This window comes from Oncorhynchus masou, chromosome 6, assembly GCF_036934945.1.
Source record: "Oncorhynchus masou masou isolate Uvic2021 chromosome 6, UVic_Omas_1.1, whole genome shotgun sequence".
NCBI lineage: Eukaryota > Metazoa > Chordata > Actinopteri > Salmoniformes > Salmonidae > Oncorhynchus > Oncorhynchus masou.
Window position 1 is genome coordinate 33619501 of NC_088217.1, and position 15394 is coordinate 33634894.

A 15394-nucleotide genomic window follows, 5' to 3' on the forward strand; every position below is an offset into this window, starting at 1 on the left:
GTCCCTCTCGCTCTCCCTACACCTCTCTCTAACCTGGCCCACATCAATACAAAATCCCCCCTTACCAAACCTAACAACACCCGTGCCCTAGCCCATACTAATCCGGCAAAGGCACAGTCCCAAAAGACATGGAGCACAGTCTCCTCCCTGCCACAAGAGGATCTTGGACAGGTGGGGGATTGCACCAAACTATACCGGTACATGATGGAACGTACCGGCAAGCACTTATGGAGGCTCAACCAATTCAGGTCCTTGAGCCTGTTGTCCAGACCCCGCGCCTGCACCCCCTCCCAGACCACTTCCGAGATGCCCACTACAGGCGCCGGACTCCCTGCCTTTCTGACCTCCTCGTACAGGTGCCTGTGATCTAAACCTACTCGGGCAACTTCAACTTCAGGGTGCGCACACAGCCACTTGGCCGCATGACCAAAGTGCCACAGCAGCTGGTTCGCCCGAGGACCCGTGTTAGACCACACCATTACGCTTCTCGCCTGATACGAGAAGAACACCCGCAGGAGGTAACCGGACGGGTGTATCACTGGATGAGCAAGCTCCGTTAACAAGAAAGAAACAAAAATTGCGTACAACACTCGCACCTGCCACTCCACATAAAATGAAACACAAGCCTCACTAGAGGCCTCCTCAGACAAGCCGGCAATGGGTAGATGTACGCCAAAAACAAAAGAGACGGCAACACATCCACCTTTAAGACCAGGACTTTGCCCATAAATGACAAATACCTAGCCTTCCACATTGCTAGCTTCCTCTGTACCACTGCGATACGCATGTTCCAGTTTAGCGTCGCTGAGTCGGAGGTCTCAAAATGGACCCCGAGAATCCTCAGGGCCCCCTCACAGAGAGTGAAAAGAAAAGAGGCAACAGGCAACAGCCACCCAGACAACTTACCCAAAGACCTGGGTACAAAAATATAGTCGAGCCTCCGCACAACCCCCTGGAGTTGCGCCATGTAGGTCCGGCCATTTTCGGAGTAGTGTGCAGGCCACCATCAACCCGGTGATGGCGCCTGCACTGCTATCCCCCCTATTCCTAAATCTGTATTAAAATCCCCCCTATCACTAATTTCCTATTTGTGACACACAGGGGCGCCAGACAGTCCACCATCTCCCTTCTTTCTGCCACCACCTGTGGCCCATACACCACCACTAATCTAAATGTACAATCCCTTATCATGACATCCACCCCTATAACCCTCCCCTGCATCACCACAAAAGAACCTTCCACTTTTACCTCCCTGTGCCCACACAAAATCCCTACCCCCGATGAGTGCACCCCCCAATACCCCAAACTGACTCCCCCTTGTCCCACTCCCTCTTAAACCTACTAACATCCCCTCCATCCCTCAGGTGAACCTCCTGTAAAAAACAAAAATCAAACCCCACACCCTCCAAATAACTAAAAACCGCCCTCCTCTTAACAAAATCCCTTAAACCCCTTACATTTAAACTAACAAAAGTAAAATTAGACCCCATGAAATAAAAACATGTAATACACTCAAATACTAAACCCAGACACAAAAAAACAAAAACAGGAGACTCACCCGATGCTCCCTGCTCCATATCTACCTGTGAAAACACCATCGACATCCCCCCCTCGTTCTCCATCTCACCAACCCAGGATGCAGGAATAGTGTTTGGCTCCGGGGTGCCCTGCACCCTGGGTCTACCCCCAAACTCCTCCCCTCCCCAGTGCTGCAGCTGGTTTGGAAAAAAATAGGGGAGGCTGAGTCCCCAAATAAAAAACTCCCCACCTCCTCCTGTACCCAGTCCTGAGTCTTGTTAGGTTTGACCCCACCCACCAGAAGTTTAGGGCCTGGGGAAACCAGCAGCAACCCAGAGGTTTCTCCCACCCCCATCACTCTCTTGACCATCCCCTCCCTCTCATTGTCGGCCAATCGCACCCTCCTCTTCATTCTCTTCTTTGGTGATGGCGGCAGTGGAGAGATACCACCCTCCCCCCCCGCCAGCTCCTCCACCATACCCCTCATCTCTTCCACCAGGGCACTTTCCCCCCACTCCACTTGCTCTTCCACCGTCTCCTTCTCCACCACCCCTCCCTCGCTTTCTTCTCTCTCATGCTCCTCCACTTGCTTGCCTTCTTCCGCCGCTTTTCCTGGTTCTCCTACTCCCGTGCCTTCCGTTTCCTTCTCTCTTCCATCCGCCGCTTCTTGCTCCTCCTCCTTCCTTGCGGCCTTCCCCTCTGGATCTGTACTCTGGTCATGAGGCGTGCTTCCTTCCCCTCTTCTTCCCCCATCCCCCGCCCCTGCTCCCCCACCAGCTGCAGATGCGTATGACCTCTGACGAGCCGGGCACCCTCGCCACAGGTGTGCTGACAAGCCACACCCGTGGCACGCCTTAGGCTTGTCACAATCCCTCACCTCGTGCTCCCCAGATCCTCAAAATCTGCATTTTACTTGCGCTGCACACGGCGAAGATATGGCCGTAGGCCATACAGCGCCTGCAAAATGAAGGCTGACGTGCATAAAACAACGTCCCCCTGTCAGCCCCCAGGGAGAACATAGCAGGAGGATGAAGGTATCCACCATGTCCCTTTGGGTCCTCCCTGAGGAGGGCCTGGAAACCTCTCCTCCCATTCCAAAACCCAAGAGAGTCTTTGAGGTGCCTTGCTGAGGAGACGTTATCCATGTATCTCCCCAGAAAGGCCCTCACCTCTTCGTCCTTAACGTATGGGTTGTATATGTTGACAGTTACAACCCTAAAGTTGTTCTTCGCCAGGCTTGTTATTTCATAGTGGCTCATCAGCCTTCTCACCTCCCACTGCTCTTGCCCTTCTCAGGATATCATCGTGTTTTTCCTCTGTATTTAGTGCCACGTCGTATGCTCCCTCCAATGAGTTGCCTTGGAAACAAAACACGTCCTTCACCGTCAGCTTTAGAATCCCCATCAATATTGTCCTTCCAAAAGTTTCCCGTCCTAAAGGCTCCAACTCCTTTTCCTTCCAAGCAAACCGAATCGTGTTGGCCAGCCCAATCCCAGGGACCGACCGTGTTGATGGATTTTGCACCATCTCCGCAAGGAGAATGGCGCACCCGACTCACGTTCTATTCTCTTCCAAAACAAGAAAAAAATAAAAACCAAAGTGACTGAGCCTATCTGGTGCAAACAAACACAGAGACAGGAACAATCACCCACAAAACACTCAAAGAATATGGTTGCCTAAATATGGTTCCCAATCAGAGACAATGATAAACACCTGCCTCTGATTGAGAACCACTCCAGGCAGCCATAGACTATTCTAGACAACCCCACTATACCACAATCCCAATACCTACAAAAACCCCAAGACAAAACACACCACATAATTAACCCATGTCACACCCTGGCCTGACCAAAATAATAAAGAAAACACAAAATACTAAGACCAGGGCGTGACATTATGCTTGTGGTGCAATGGAAGTGTGGATTCTTGATGCATTTTATAGTTTGTTTACAAAGAATTTGACGTCCTTCTTGCAAGATGAGAGTTGATTGATATTCATCTAAAGAATTTACCTTTGTCTTTTGGGCACATTACATTAAGTACATAGAAACTAAGCTGCTTTTCGTCACTAAAGAGTGAGTATTTTTGAATTTGTTCAGCCCAAGCATGTGGATTGTGAGTAATCTGAAATACATACGTGAGCCTCCCTTAGCCCTTATTCTACCTGTGCTTTTTGAACAGAGGCCATTTTGTGCTGAACGCTCCTAAAATAAAATACTTTGAACCCCTCAACTGGTAGTGTAATCCCAATCTCTCATTGGTCACCTCAGGAACTGGTTGTGTGTAATGGCTGTTTATTATTGGTTACTGTAGGAACAGACTGGAGGATAAGTTGCCTGTGTATTCTGCCATGACGGAGGGAAATGGCTTGGGGTCATTGAACCCAATGAATGGTCTGTGTGGAAAGGCCTTCGGTGAGTCGCCACCTCTCTCAGTCAAACCCTCAATCAACCAAATCAATTTTTTCTCATCAAATGTCAGTTATGTGCTCTCAATCACACTCCACACTGTCCTTTCCCACCTGGACAAAAGGGACACCAATGTGAGAATGCTGCCAAAGCAGCAGCTACTATTCCTGGGATCCAGCAAAATTAAAGTGTTCAACACCATAGTGCTCACAAAGCTCATCACTAAGCTAAGGACCCTGGGACTAAACACCCTCTACAACTGGATCCTGGACTTCCTAACAGGCCGCCCCCAGGTGGTAAGGGTAGGTAACAACACATCCGTTACGCTGATCCTCAACACTGGGGCCCCTCAGGGGTGTGTACTTAGTCCCCTTCTGTACTGAATGGCCAAACATGACTCCAACACCATCATTAAGTTTGCTGACGACACAACAGTTTTAGGCCTGATCACCGACAATGACGAGACAGCCTATAGCCAGGACAACAACCTCTCCCTCAATGTGAGCAAGACAAAGGAGCTGATCGTGTACCACAGGAAAGGCCGGGCCGAACAGACCCCCATTAACGTCAACGGGGCTGTAGTGGAGCGGGTTGAGAGTTTGAGGTTCCTTGGTGTCCACATCACCCACAAACTATCATTGTCCAAACACACCAAGACAGTCGTGAAGATGGCATGACAACACCTTTTCCACCTCAGGAGACTGAAAATATTTGGCATGGGTCCCCAGATCCTCAAGAAGTTCTACAGCTGCACCATCGAGAGCATCCTGACTGGTTGCACCACCGCCTGGTATGGCAACTGCTCGGCATCTGATCGTAAGGCGCTACAGAGGGTAGTGTGTACGGCCCAGTACATCACTGGGGCCAAGCTTCCTGCCATCCAGGACCTATATACTAGGCGGTGTCAGAGGAAAGGCCAAAAAATTGTCAGTCTCCAGTCACCCACGTCATAAACTGTTTTTCTGCTACCTCGCAAGCGGTACCGGAGCGCCAAGTCTAGGACCAAAAGGCTCCTCAACAGCTTCCACTCCCAAGTCATAAGACTGCTGAACATTTAATCAACCCCAGACCCCCCCCCCCCCCTATGGTAAACCCAGAGGAGGACCTGAAGCCCATTCTCCAGGAGTTCCTCAACGTCCCCAATGTGTTAGACAGCGTTGACATCCTGTAGGATAACACAGCCTTCCCGAAATGGTTCTACCCGGACTCCCCTTCACAGCAGCCCTGTGAATAACCACTCAAACAGTATTCACCACAATACACTATGTCTAACAAAATGATATTACACTTACTACTGTGGAATCACTTACCCATAACAACTGAGAAGACATCCTCCATCCATTTTTAATCTAACTATATTACCCATACACTATTTTAGTAGTACAATCTTCATCAGCTTTGAGCATGCTCATTTGACTATAACCTCGTTACATGGTGCATTCTATATACTGTAGGCTACTACTCTGCTTCAATATCAATGCTGCCTGGCCATTATGTTGTGCCCATTGGGTACAGCATAATGCATTTTTGTATGATGAAATATCTCGCTCTTGCGAAGGAATGTAGATTTTTTGATGACCTTGCTCTATGGGACTTGACTGTGTTCTGACAAGACAACATATGTGAATCAGATTGAGATTTTTGTATAACATAACAATGCCTTCACACAGCTGGAGGCTTCATAAAAATAAAAAGCTTAGTTTTTGAAAAGGTATTGATCCTTTTGCACTTCTTGTCTTGTATAGCATTTCTGATTACCACTTACCTTATTATTATTAACGTGTCCCTCTGTGTTAATCCACTGTGGGTGTACAGTGTTCTATGGCACAGTGTACGCTGCCGACAGTGTGATCATTAATGACTGAATTGATGTATATGCCACTATTCACAGTTCAGCGAGTGTGGCAGTGAAACGTCACCACAGGCAGCCAGTTGTTATCGTTTTATGTTGTACTAGCAGCAGCAGGGATGCTGAAAACTTTGCTCTGTTTGTCCAGTACTCCTTAATACAGCAAGGTTAGATGTGCGTTACAGATGACATTCCCAATACATGGGATCATTTCTTTGTTTATTTTACGGAGCACTGAAGCTCGAATAATGACAGTAATGATGAATGGCTTCAGATAAACTTAATGACCTGTGACCCAACCTGCCAATAAAATACATCTTCTACTTCAACCCTGAAATGTGGCAATGCGTTTGATAGCAAAACCAAGGAGATTTGTCTAGTCTTCAGTTATGTCACAGTGACATATCTACTGAGATAGTTACAATAAAAGTAGGCTAGGATGAGACAAGCTGTGGAAGGAGAAACTATTTGAGCTAAGTAATATACAGTATGTTGCTCTGTATTAAAATAATCTCAACATTGTAATTCCGCAATAGACTACGATATGACAAATCCAATCACGTATACCAATATGACTGCTATGATTACAAATATTCTCAACTATCAGGAGGTGATGGTCAACTTAATCATGTCATGGAGGACATTTTGAGTTGCACCATTACCTTAGGTCATGCGAGTTGAGAAATCTTTCAAAAGTTCTGCTTTAGGGTTGGCAGAAGTTCCACATGTTGTGTAAATGAAATGTCCTATGTGTAAAAGGATAATATCCTATGTTTCCAAATAAAAGGTACTATGAAGCAATGAGGAAACTTAGATTTGTTTTTGCTTCACTGTCCAAATTCATATGTATTTCAAATATCATTTATACTGCACCAAAGTTGTCAGTGTTGTATTTGGTCCCATATTGTTAGCACACAATGACTTCATCAAGCTTGTGGCTACAAACTCCTTGGATCCATTTTCAGTTTGTTTAAATCAGTAAATTCAGTAAATTCTGATGATGCCATGATTAGGAAAAATGATTAGTCAATCACCTCTCACTATTACCAATAATGGGGGAGATATTGGGGGTGTATGATCTTTGTCCCTTTGTAACTTTATCTCATCATTCACAATTCATTAAGGATCTATACTCATGGCAGTGTCCACATTTATGTAGAAGTGTTCACAAATATATTATAGTATTACAATAAAAGTGACACCAAAAATACTATTCAACATTCACTTCCTATTGGACAAAATGTAATCCGTAACACAACCAAAACAAGCTGTAAATGCATCCAACAAGCTTGACATAATCATTGTGTGCAAGGAATATGGGACCAAATACTAAACTTATGACTATTTAAATACACTAAGTGAAATGTGTCCAAATACTTGACATCTTCAAATGGGGGGACTAGATATATAAAGTGCTTCCATTTCTAAACGTTAAATCAGATAAGTATGAAAATACCCTCAAATAAAAAGGTGACAGTCTGTGTGTGCTGTCACTTTTTATGAAACATTTGATCTCAAATCCAAAATTCTGGAGTACAGAGCCAGATTAAAAGCATTTATCATTACTGTCCAAATACACATGTACAGTAGGGGAGTGTAAATGAACAGACAAAAGTACAATGGTACAGACAATAAATAAACACAAGACGTAAAGGAGGCTATAGTTCTTTGCATAACTATCTCTGTTGGTGGCTTCTGGCTTCCTGCTGGAATCAAATAGATTTCCTGATGAGATTTGACCACATTATATGGCTGCTCTGAAAGCTAATTCATGTACGGGGACAAAGGCTTAACAGTAACTGTACATTGGTGTTTGTAACTGGGGAAAAAACGAGCATAATCTTAGCCCAAAATAAATTTGCCCTTTCCAAAAATCACAGAAAAGCTCATTTTTCCCTTGCTAAGTGACAGTAAATGTAATATTCAGGAAGGAGGAGAGGAAGTTAGACAGGAGGCAGTAGCTCCATCCATACCAGTGTGGGCTGAGAAAAGTGAGTGATAATTACCAATGTGTGGTTGTCTTATGTACCTTAATTGAATACACTGACTAAAGTCAATCTGAATAACTGCATCTACTAAACAACCAACATGTATAGGTCACCGTGTCCAGAGGTGTGTGAAGGGTGTGGCGGCCCTGACTAGAAGGGCCCGGTAGGCCTGTCCGAACTGGCGGTTCATGACAGCGTAGAGCACAGGGTTAATACAACTGTTGAGCCAGGTGAGGTTGGCACAGAACATGTGGAGCACCTGAGGTGCACGGTTCTGCTTATCAGCAATGTTCAGCAGCAGGAACGGGACAAAACAGCCCACGAAACACAGGAATACAGTGAAACACATCCGGGTCACACGTTTAAACTCAACATTGTCCCCTGAAGAGGTGGTGGAGGAGGAGGGGGCAGTGATGGGGGCAGGAGTGGCCGAGCGGGGCACAGGGTTGAGGGCAGGGTTTAGCTCCTGTGCCCCTGCTAGGTGAGCTGAATGCGAAGTTAAAGCAGAGCCCCAGGTGGAGTGGGAGGACTGGGCTTTCCCAGGGTGCACCTTCACCTCTACCCCCTTGTATTGGGTTAGTTCTGCCTGGCTGCTCAATTCACAGCTCTGGGTGGTGGCCACCCCGCTCCCGACTCCACTATCCCCCTCCGTCCCTTGTTCTGATGACTTTGGCTTCTTTTGTGACGAGCGTCGGCTAAACCGGTAGCGGACCAGTGCCAATGCCGCCACCCTGACTCGCCTGTAAATGAGCAGGTAGAAAATCCCCACGCAGCCCAGGCCGATAAAGAAGTAGAAGAATAGCAGCACGGTGGTGTAAGGGCGCCCCCTGGTGCGGTGGAAACTGCAGGTGCACACCTGTGGGGCAAATACATAAACGGGCCAGAGCGGGCCGAAGCTGGCCAGGCCCAGGGCCCAGGTGGAGGGCAGGAGGAGAGCCAGGCCTCGACCAGAAAACACCCGCTCAAACACATCCCGCTTCGTCACCAGCAGGTAACGGCTGGCCGCGATCAGACACAGGGTGATGATAGAGACAGAGTTGGAGAGAAAGAGGAGGAGGCCAAAGATGCTGCACCAGAGAGGTCCGCCCCTCCAGCGGAGGTGTAGGTAGGAGTCGACAGAGACGGGCTGCAGCAGGGTACAGTACAACAGGTCCGCCAGGGCCAGGTTCACTATCAGCACGTTGAAACGCGTCCGCAGCCGGGTGTCCGTGGCGAAGGCCAGAATGGTAAGCATGTTCCCCACCGTTCCAACTATAGTAACTACCGAACCCCACAGCACGCCGAAGTAGCGGTAGGCCTCCACCGAGGGGTGGTGGCAGGAGAAGGTGTCATTCTGCACGTCACCTGTGACGTTCTCCAGCATCCTGGGAAGAGAGAGGTATCAACTTTATTATTCCCCAGGTCAGGGGGAAGTTGGATTGGAAACACAATGATATAAATCATATAAAGTTGATTCCACATCAGATACGCATAACAAATGTATTGCACATCACATCATTTACACATTATACACAGAGAGAGAAGAGAAATTCCAAAATGATCAGCTCTCAGTCAAATAGTGGCAGGCTGTTGACGAGTGGGGTTAAGTCAGTGGGGTGCTGTAGGTGCAGGGTTCCTAGACCACTTCCTGCTTGTTGAAAAAATGTGGTGAGCCATTAATTGTTCTCTGTCATGTTGGCTTTGTTACTTTGTCAGTAGCTGTTCTTGCTATTTCTGCTGCTCTTTTTTCCATTCAAATAATTAATGTTGTTTGGATTTCTGTGCATATCAGATCACAGCCTTCCCAATAAGGCATGTACTGTAGTAGATATACTGCAGCTACTTCAGCATGACTACAGAGGCAATAACGTTTTGACTGACTAAATTCAACACCTTAATAATGTGTAAAAGAAACCGTACGTTATAAATATAGTATCTATTTTACAAATGGATAAAATTGGAGGGGTCACAGCCCCCTCAATGGACAATACACTTCAATGGACATGCTGTATTATAATATGACTAGGGAAATCCATTCATTCTCCCACTAGGATTGTATAGCAGACTTGACAATATAATCCAATGCCTTTGATGGAATAACTATTCACTTTCAGTTAGTGTTCCTGGAAATGAACTGTTAACACCATAATAAATACAGATGTAGATGTCAGACAATTCTGTTAGATGTCAACGGCTGAAATGTAGAGTACGGGACAGTACATTCCTTTTGATAATAGTTCTCTATATGGGTTGAATAATTAACTCACATCACGGAAGTTGATCTGAAACACAAGTACATCAACTTCCACAGGTAGTGTTAACACAGGCACATTACTATCGAACAGAGTATCACCACAAAGAACAGAATAAATCCTGAAGTTTATTTCTCACCTCAGTTCTAACGTTTTCTGTCAAGGAGTCTTTTTTCTCTCTGTGCAGTATCTTGGCATTTGTGTTGTCCTGTGTGTCGTGGTTGTTCTGTTGTCTCAAAGCTTTTATGCAGTTTATCTGTCACTTAACTGGTTCCTTCTCCTTTTCACCTCTTTTGAGCTTCCTCTAGTCTTCTCATTGGTAGATCCCTGTGACCTCCTCAAATGTGATGCAATGTGTGTGTTTTCTGTTTCATGACGGATGTTTCTCAATTCCGGTCAATTCCGAGTTTTCATAGCAAATAATGTGTTCTTTTTCTGATTTCCTCACCTACTGGCTACTGTATCCTCATTTTGTTTGAAATGCTCACTCTGCACTACTAGTCAGACATAAGACATTAAAACTTAACAATCAGTATTCAAAAGCATTTCTATAAACATACATTGCACAGTATGTAGCATCACCACCACAGTCATTTTGTAAATAATTTATTCATCTTCAGTTTGTTTATTCAACAATAAGGAAGCTCTTTTGCCAACATCGCTAAAACAGTCTATAATGATTCAATATTATCTCCGAAATAACATTTAATATATTTGTACACATCATTTATTTATTTATTGCAATGAACAAGAGTCGTTAGCAGGAGTGCTGTCTCAGTCCTTTACCCTTCTAATACTGTATGAGAAAAAACTAGTTAGGTGGCTTTACAGGAGCAACAGGCTCCATCTGTATGGGTTAGTGTGAGGTTGGGTATGAATACACTACCGGTCAAAAGGTTTACAACACCTACTCATTCAAGGGGTTTTCTTTATTTTTTTAACTATTTTCTACATTGTAGAAAAATAGTGAAGACATCAAAACTATGAAATAACACATATGGAATCATGTAGTAACCAAAAATGTGTTCAAATATATTTTGATTTGTTTATATGTGAGATTCTTTAAATAGCCACCCTTTGCCTTGATGACAGCTTTGCACACTCTTGGCATTCTCTCAACCAGCATCATGAGGTGGAATGCATTTCAATTAACAGGTGTGCCTGGTTAAAAGTTAACTTGTGGAATTTCATTCCTTCTTAATGCGTTTGAGCCAATTAGTTGTGTTGTGACAAGGTAGGGGTGGTATACAAAAGATAGACGTATTTGCTAAAAGACCAAGTTCATATTATGGCAAGAACAGCTAAAATAAGCAAAGAGAAACGACAGTCCATCATTATTTTAAGACAATACGGAACATTTCAAGAACTTTCTTCAAGTGCAGTTGCAAAAACGATCATGCGCTATGATGAAACTTGCTCTCATGAAGACAGCCACAGGAATGGAAGACCCAGAGTTACCTCTGCTTCAGAGCATAAGTTCATTAGAGTTATCAGCCTCAAAATTGCAGCCCAAATAAATGCTTCACAGAGTTCAAGAAACAGACACATCTCAACATAAATTGTTCAGAGGAGATTGTGTGAATCAGGCCTTCATGGTCGAATTGCAGCAAAGAAACAACTACTAAAGGACACCATAAGAAGAAGAGACTTTCTTGGGCCAAGAAACACTAGCAGTGGACATTTGTCCTTTTGTCTGGAGTCAAAATTTGTCTTTGTGAGATGCGGTGTGGGTGAACGGATTATCTCTTCATGTGTGGTTCCCACTGTAAAGCATGGAGGAGGAGGTGTGATGGTGTGGGGGTGCTTTGCTGGTGACACTGTCTGTGATTTATTTAGAATTCAAGACACACTTAACCAGCATGGCTACCACAGTATTCTGCAGTGATACGCCATCCCATCTTGTTTGGACTTAGTGGGACACTGACTCAACACACCTCCAGACTGTGTAATAGCTATTTGACCAAGAAGGAGAGTGATGGAGTGCTGCATCAGATGACCTGGCCTCCACAATCCCCCGACATCAACCAAATTGAGGTAGTTTGGGATGAGTCGCACCACAGAGTGAAGGAAAAGCAGCCAGCATGTGCTTAGCATATGTGGGAACTCCTTCAAGACTGTTGGAAAAGCTGATTGAGAGGATTACATTTTTTATTTAGCTTGACAAGCCAGTTAAGAACAAATTCTCATTTATAATGATGGCCAAGGAACAGTGGCTTAACTGCCTTGCTCAGGGGCAGAACAACAGATTGTTACCAAGTCAGCTCAGGGATCTAGCAACCTTTTAGTTATAGGCCCAATGGTCTAACCACTAGGCTACCTGCCACCCCGAGAGTGTGCAAATTTGCCAAGAATGCCAAGAGTGTGCAAATCTGTCATCAAGGCAAAGGGTGGCAATTTGAAGAATCTCAGAATTGTTTAACACTTTTGGTTACTACATGATTCCATATGTGTTAGTTCATAGTTTTGAAATCTTCACTATTATTCTACAATGTAGAAAATAGTAAAAATAAAGAAAATCTCTTAAATGAGTTGGTGTTCTACAACGTTTGACCGGTAGTGTACATGAGGCAGAATAGGACGACGGTCTCCTCTTAAAGTGGAAATGTATGATTCATTTCATTACTCTGGAGGAAATTTTGGCTTGATATCTCATATTATACTACTATCACTCACATCGCTGCTTGTGATGAGCATGTGAGAGAAAATACAGGTTCATATTAATTTCCCCTTTGTGAACTGTAACAAACATGTCCTACTTCTTCACTTCAAACATCCATCACAGTGTGTCTCACTCACACCACACTCAACATGCTACCATCTGGGTATAGGATCACAGGTCAGCAATCACTCCTGGAAGGGAAAACCCACCTCCCTTGTGTTCTCACTAGAAGAGGCTGTTGCCATCAGATATCCCTAAGGCTCCCCCTGTTGTTAACTGTGTAGAAACAATTTCCTTAACACCCTAATACCACACTTTGTTGGGACTGTGCAGACATACTTAAGTTTTGAGTAAAGGTTCTAAAATGAGCTGTCTCGCTGAGTAGTTTCCAGTTTGAATGAAAGGGGTCACCATTGAGGCATAATTGCGTGCTTCATCTATCTCTACCTATCTCCAGAATACACACATACGCACACACACAGAAACAACACTTTGACACCAGCCATACAAAAATATAAGACAAGGGCTGAAACTGGAAGAATGCTCAAAGGAACCAATTGACTTCTCGTAACAGTTCCAGTCCGTAACATGTCTCACTCTCCCTTTCTCTCTGACTTCTTACAGACAATAAGACTGAAAGAGGAGGTATGCTAAGAAAACAACAGTTAAATAAATGGTTTATCACAAGTCCATCATTTTTCATTGTATTCATTCACATTCTTAAAATATCTTATTCAGATTTCTTAAAAACATTTATCTCTACCTTGGTGCATTCAGTACACATTTCTGCCTTGAGTTACAGTGGGGTTTCTCTATTCCTTCCTTGCTTCCTTCACTTCTCTCTCTCTCTCACCTGATCTGACAACAATATAGACTAACAATATAGACTAACATCTATTATTCTCAACACAACACTAGAACATATATCTAGAACCTGGAAACATACAGTACAATGTACCTTGTGCCTGGATCTGCAGAGCAGGCACCTAATCTAGAACCTGGAACTACAGAGTGGGGTACAGATGTAGGATCTTCATTTTATCCAGTTTGCTACAGCAGGAAATAATCCTGCAGCAACAGGAAATGTGAATTATTATGTGGATTATAAATAATGGACATTTTTGTGGGGGTTGATCCATTTTAATAAGGGAAAGTCAAGTCTGAAATTTCAAAGTGGAAATTACAAACCCCATAGGCCTTTTTAGGACTCAAATACAGTGCCTTGCGAAAGTATTCGGCCCCCTTGAACTTTGCGACCCTTTGCCACATTTCAGGCTTCAAACATAAAGATATAAAACTGTATTTTTTTGTGAAGAATCAACAACAAGTGGGACACAATCATGAAGTGGAACGACATTTATTGGATATTTCAAACTTTTTTAACAAATTTAAAACTGAAAAATTGGGCGTGCAAAATTATTCAGCCCCTTTACTTTCAGTGCAGCAAACTCTCTCCAGAAGTTCAGTGAGGATCTCTGAATGATCCAATGTTGACCTAAATGACTAATGATGATAAATACAATCCACCTGTGTGTAATCAAGTCTCCGTATAAATGCACCTTTCACTGTGATAGTCTCAGAGGTCCGTTAAAAGCGCAGAGAGCATCATGAAGAACAAGGAACACACCAGGCAGGTCCGAGATACAGTTGTGAAGAAGTTTAAAGCCGGATTTGGATACAAAAAGATTTCCCAAGCTTTAAACATCCCAAGGAGCACTGTGCAAGCGATAATATTGAAATGGAAGGAGTATCAGACCACTGCAAATCTACCAAGACCTGGCCGTCCCTCTAAACTTTCAGCTCATACAAGGAGAAGACTGATCAGAGATGCAGCCAAGAGGCCCATGATCACTCTGGATGAACTGCAGAGATCTACAGCTGAGGTGGGAGACTCTGTCCATAGGACAACAATCAGTCGTATATTGCACAAATCTGCCCTTTATGGAAGAGTGGCAAGAAGAAAGCCATTTCTTAAAGATATCCATAAAAAGTGTTGTTTAAAGTTTACCACAAGCCACCTGGGAGACACACCAAACATGTGGAAGAAGGTGCTCTGGTCAGATAAAACCAAAATTGAACTTTTTGGCAACAATGCAAAACATTATGTTTGGCGTAAAAGCAACACAGTTCATCACCTTGAACACACCATCCCCACTGTCAAACATGGTGGTGGCAGCATCATGGTTTGGGCCTGCTTTTCTTCAGCAGGGACAGGGAAGATTGTTAAAATTGATGGGAAGATGAATGGAGCCAAATACAGGACCATTCTGAAAGAAAACCTGATGGAGTCTGCAAAAGACCTGAGACTGGGACGGAGATTTGTCTTCCAACAAGACAATGATCCAAAACATAAAGCAAAATCTACAATGGAATGGTTCATAAATAAACATATCCAGGTGTTAGAATGGCCAAGTCAAAGTCCAGACCTGAATCCAATCGAGAATCTGTGGAAAGAACTGAAAACTGCTGTTCACAAATGCTCTCCATCCAACCTCACTGAGCTCGAGCCGTTTTGCAAGGAGGAATGGGAAAAAATGTCAGTCTCTCGATGTGCAAAACTGATAGAGACATACCCCAAGCAACTTACAGCTGTAAAGGTGACGCTACAAAGTATTACCTTAAGGGGGCTGAATAATTTTGTACGCAGTTTTTGATTTGTTAAAAAAGTTTTAAATATCCAATAAATGTCGTTCCACTTCATGATTGTGTCGCACTTGTTGTTGATTCTTCACAAAAAAATA

The 15394-nt window shown here is 44.1% G+C and overlaps 1 protein-coding gene across 1 annotated transcript; it reads right to left on the minus strand.

Annotated features, from left to right (window-relative positions):
* Nucleotides 1–7316: 7316 nt before the first annotated feature.
* On the minus strand, nucleotides 7317–10268 carry gpr84 (G protein-coupled receptor 84). The gene is made up of 2 exons (XM_064968462.1): nucleotides 10134–10268; nucleotides 7317–9127 (listed from the first exon to the last, which is right to left on the minus strand). The coding sequence occupies exon 2, from the start codon at nucleotides 9124–9126 to the stop codon at nucleotides 7873–7875; it is 1254 nt and encodes a 417-aa protein (XP_064824534.1). The 5' UTR covers nucleotide 9127; nucleotides 10134–10268; the 3' UTR covers nucleotides 7317–7872.
* Nucleotides 10269–15394: the final 5126 nt, after the last annotated feature.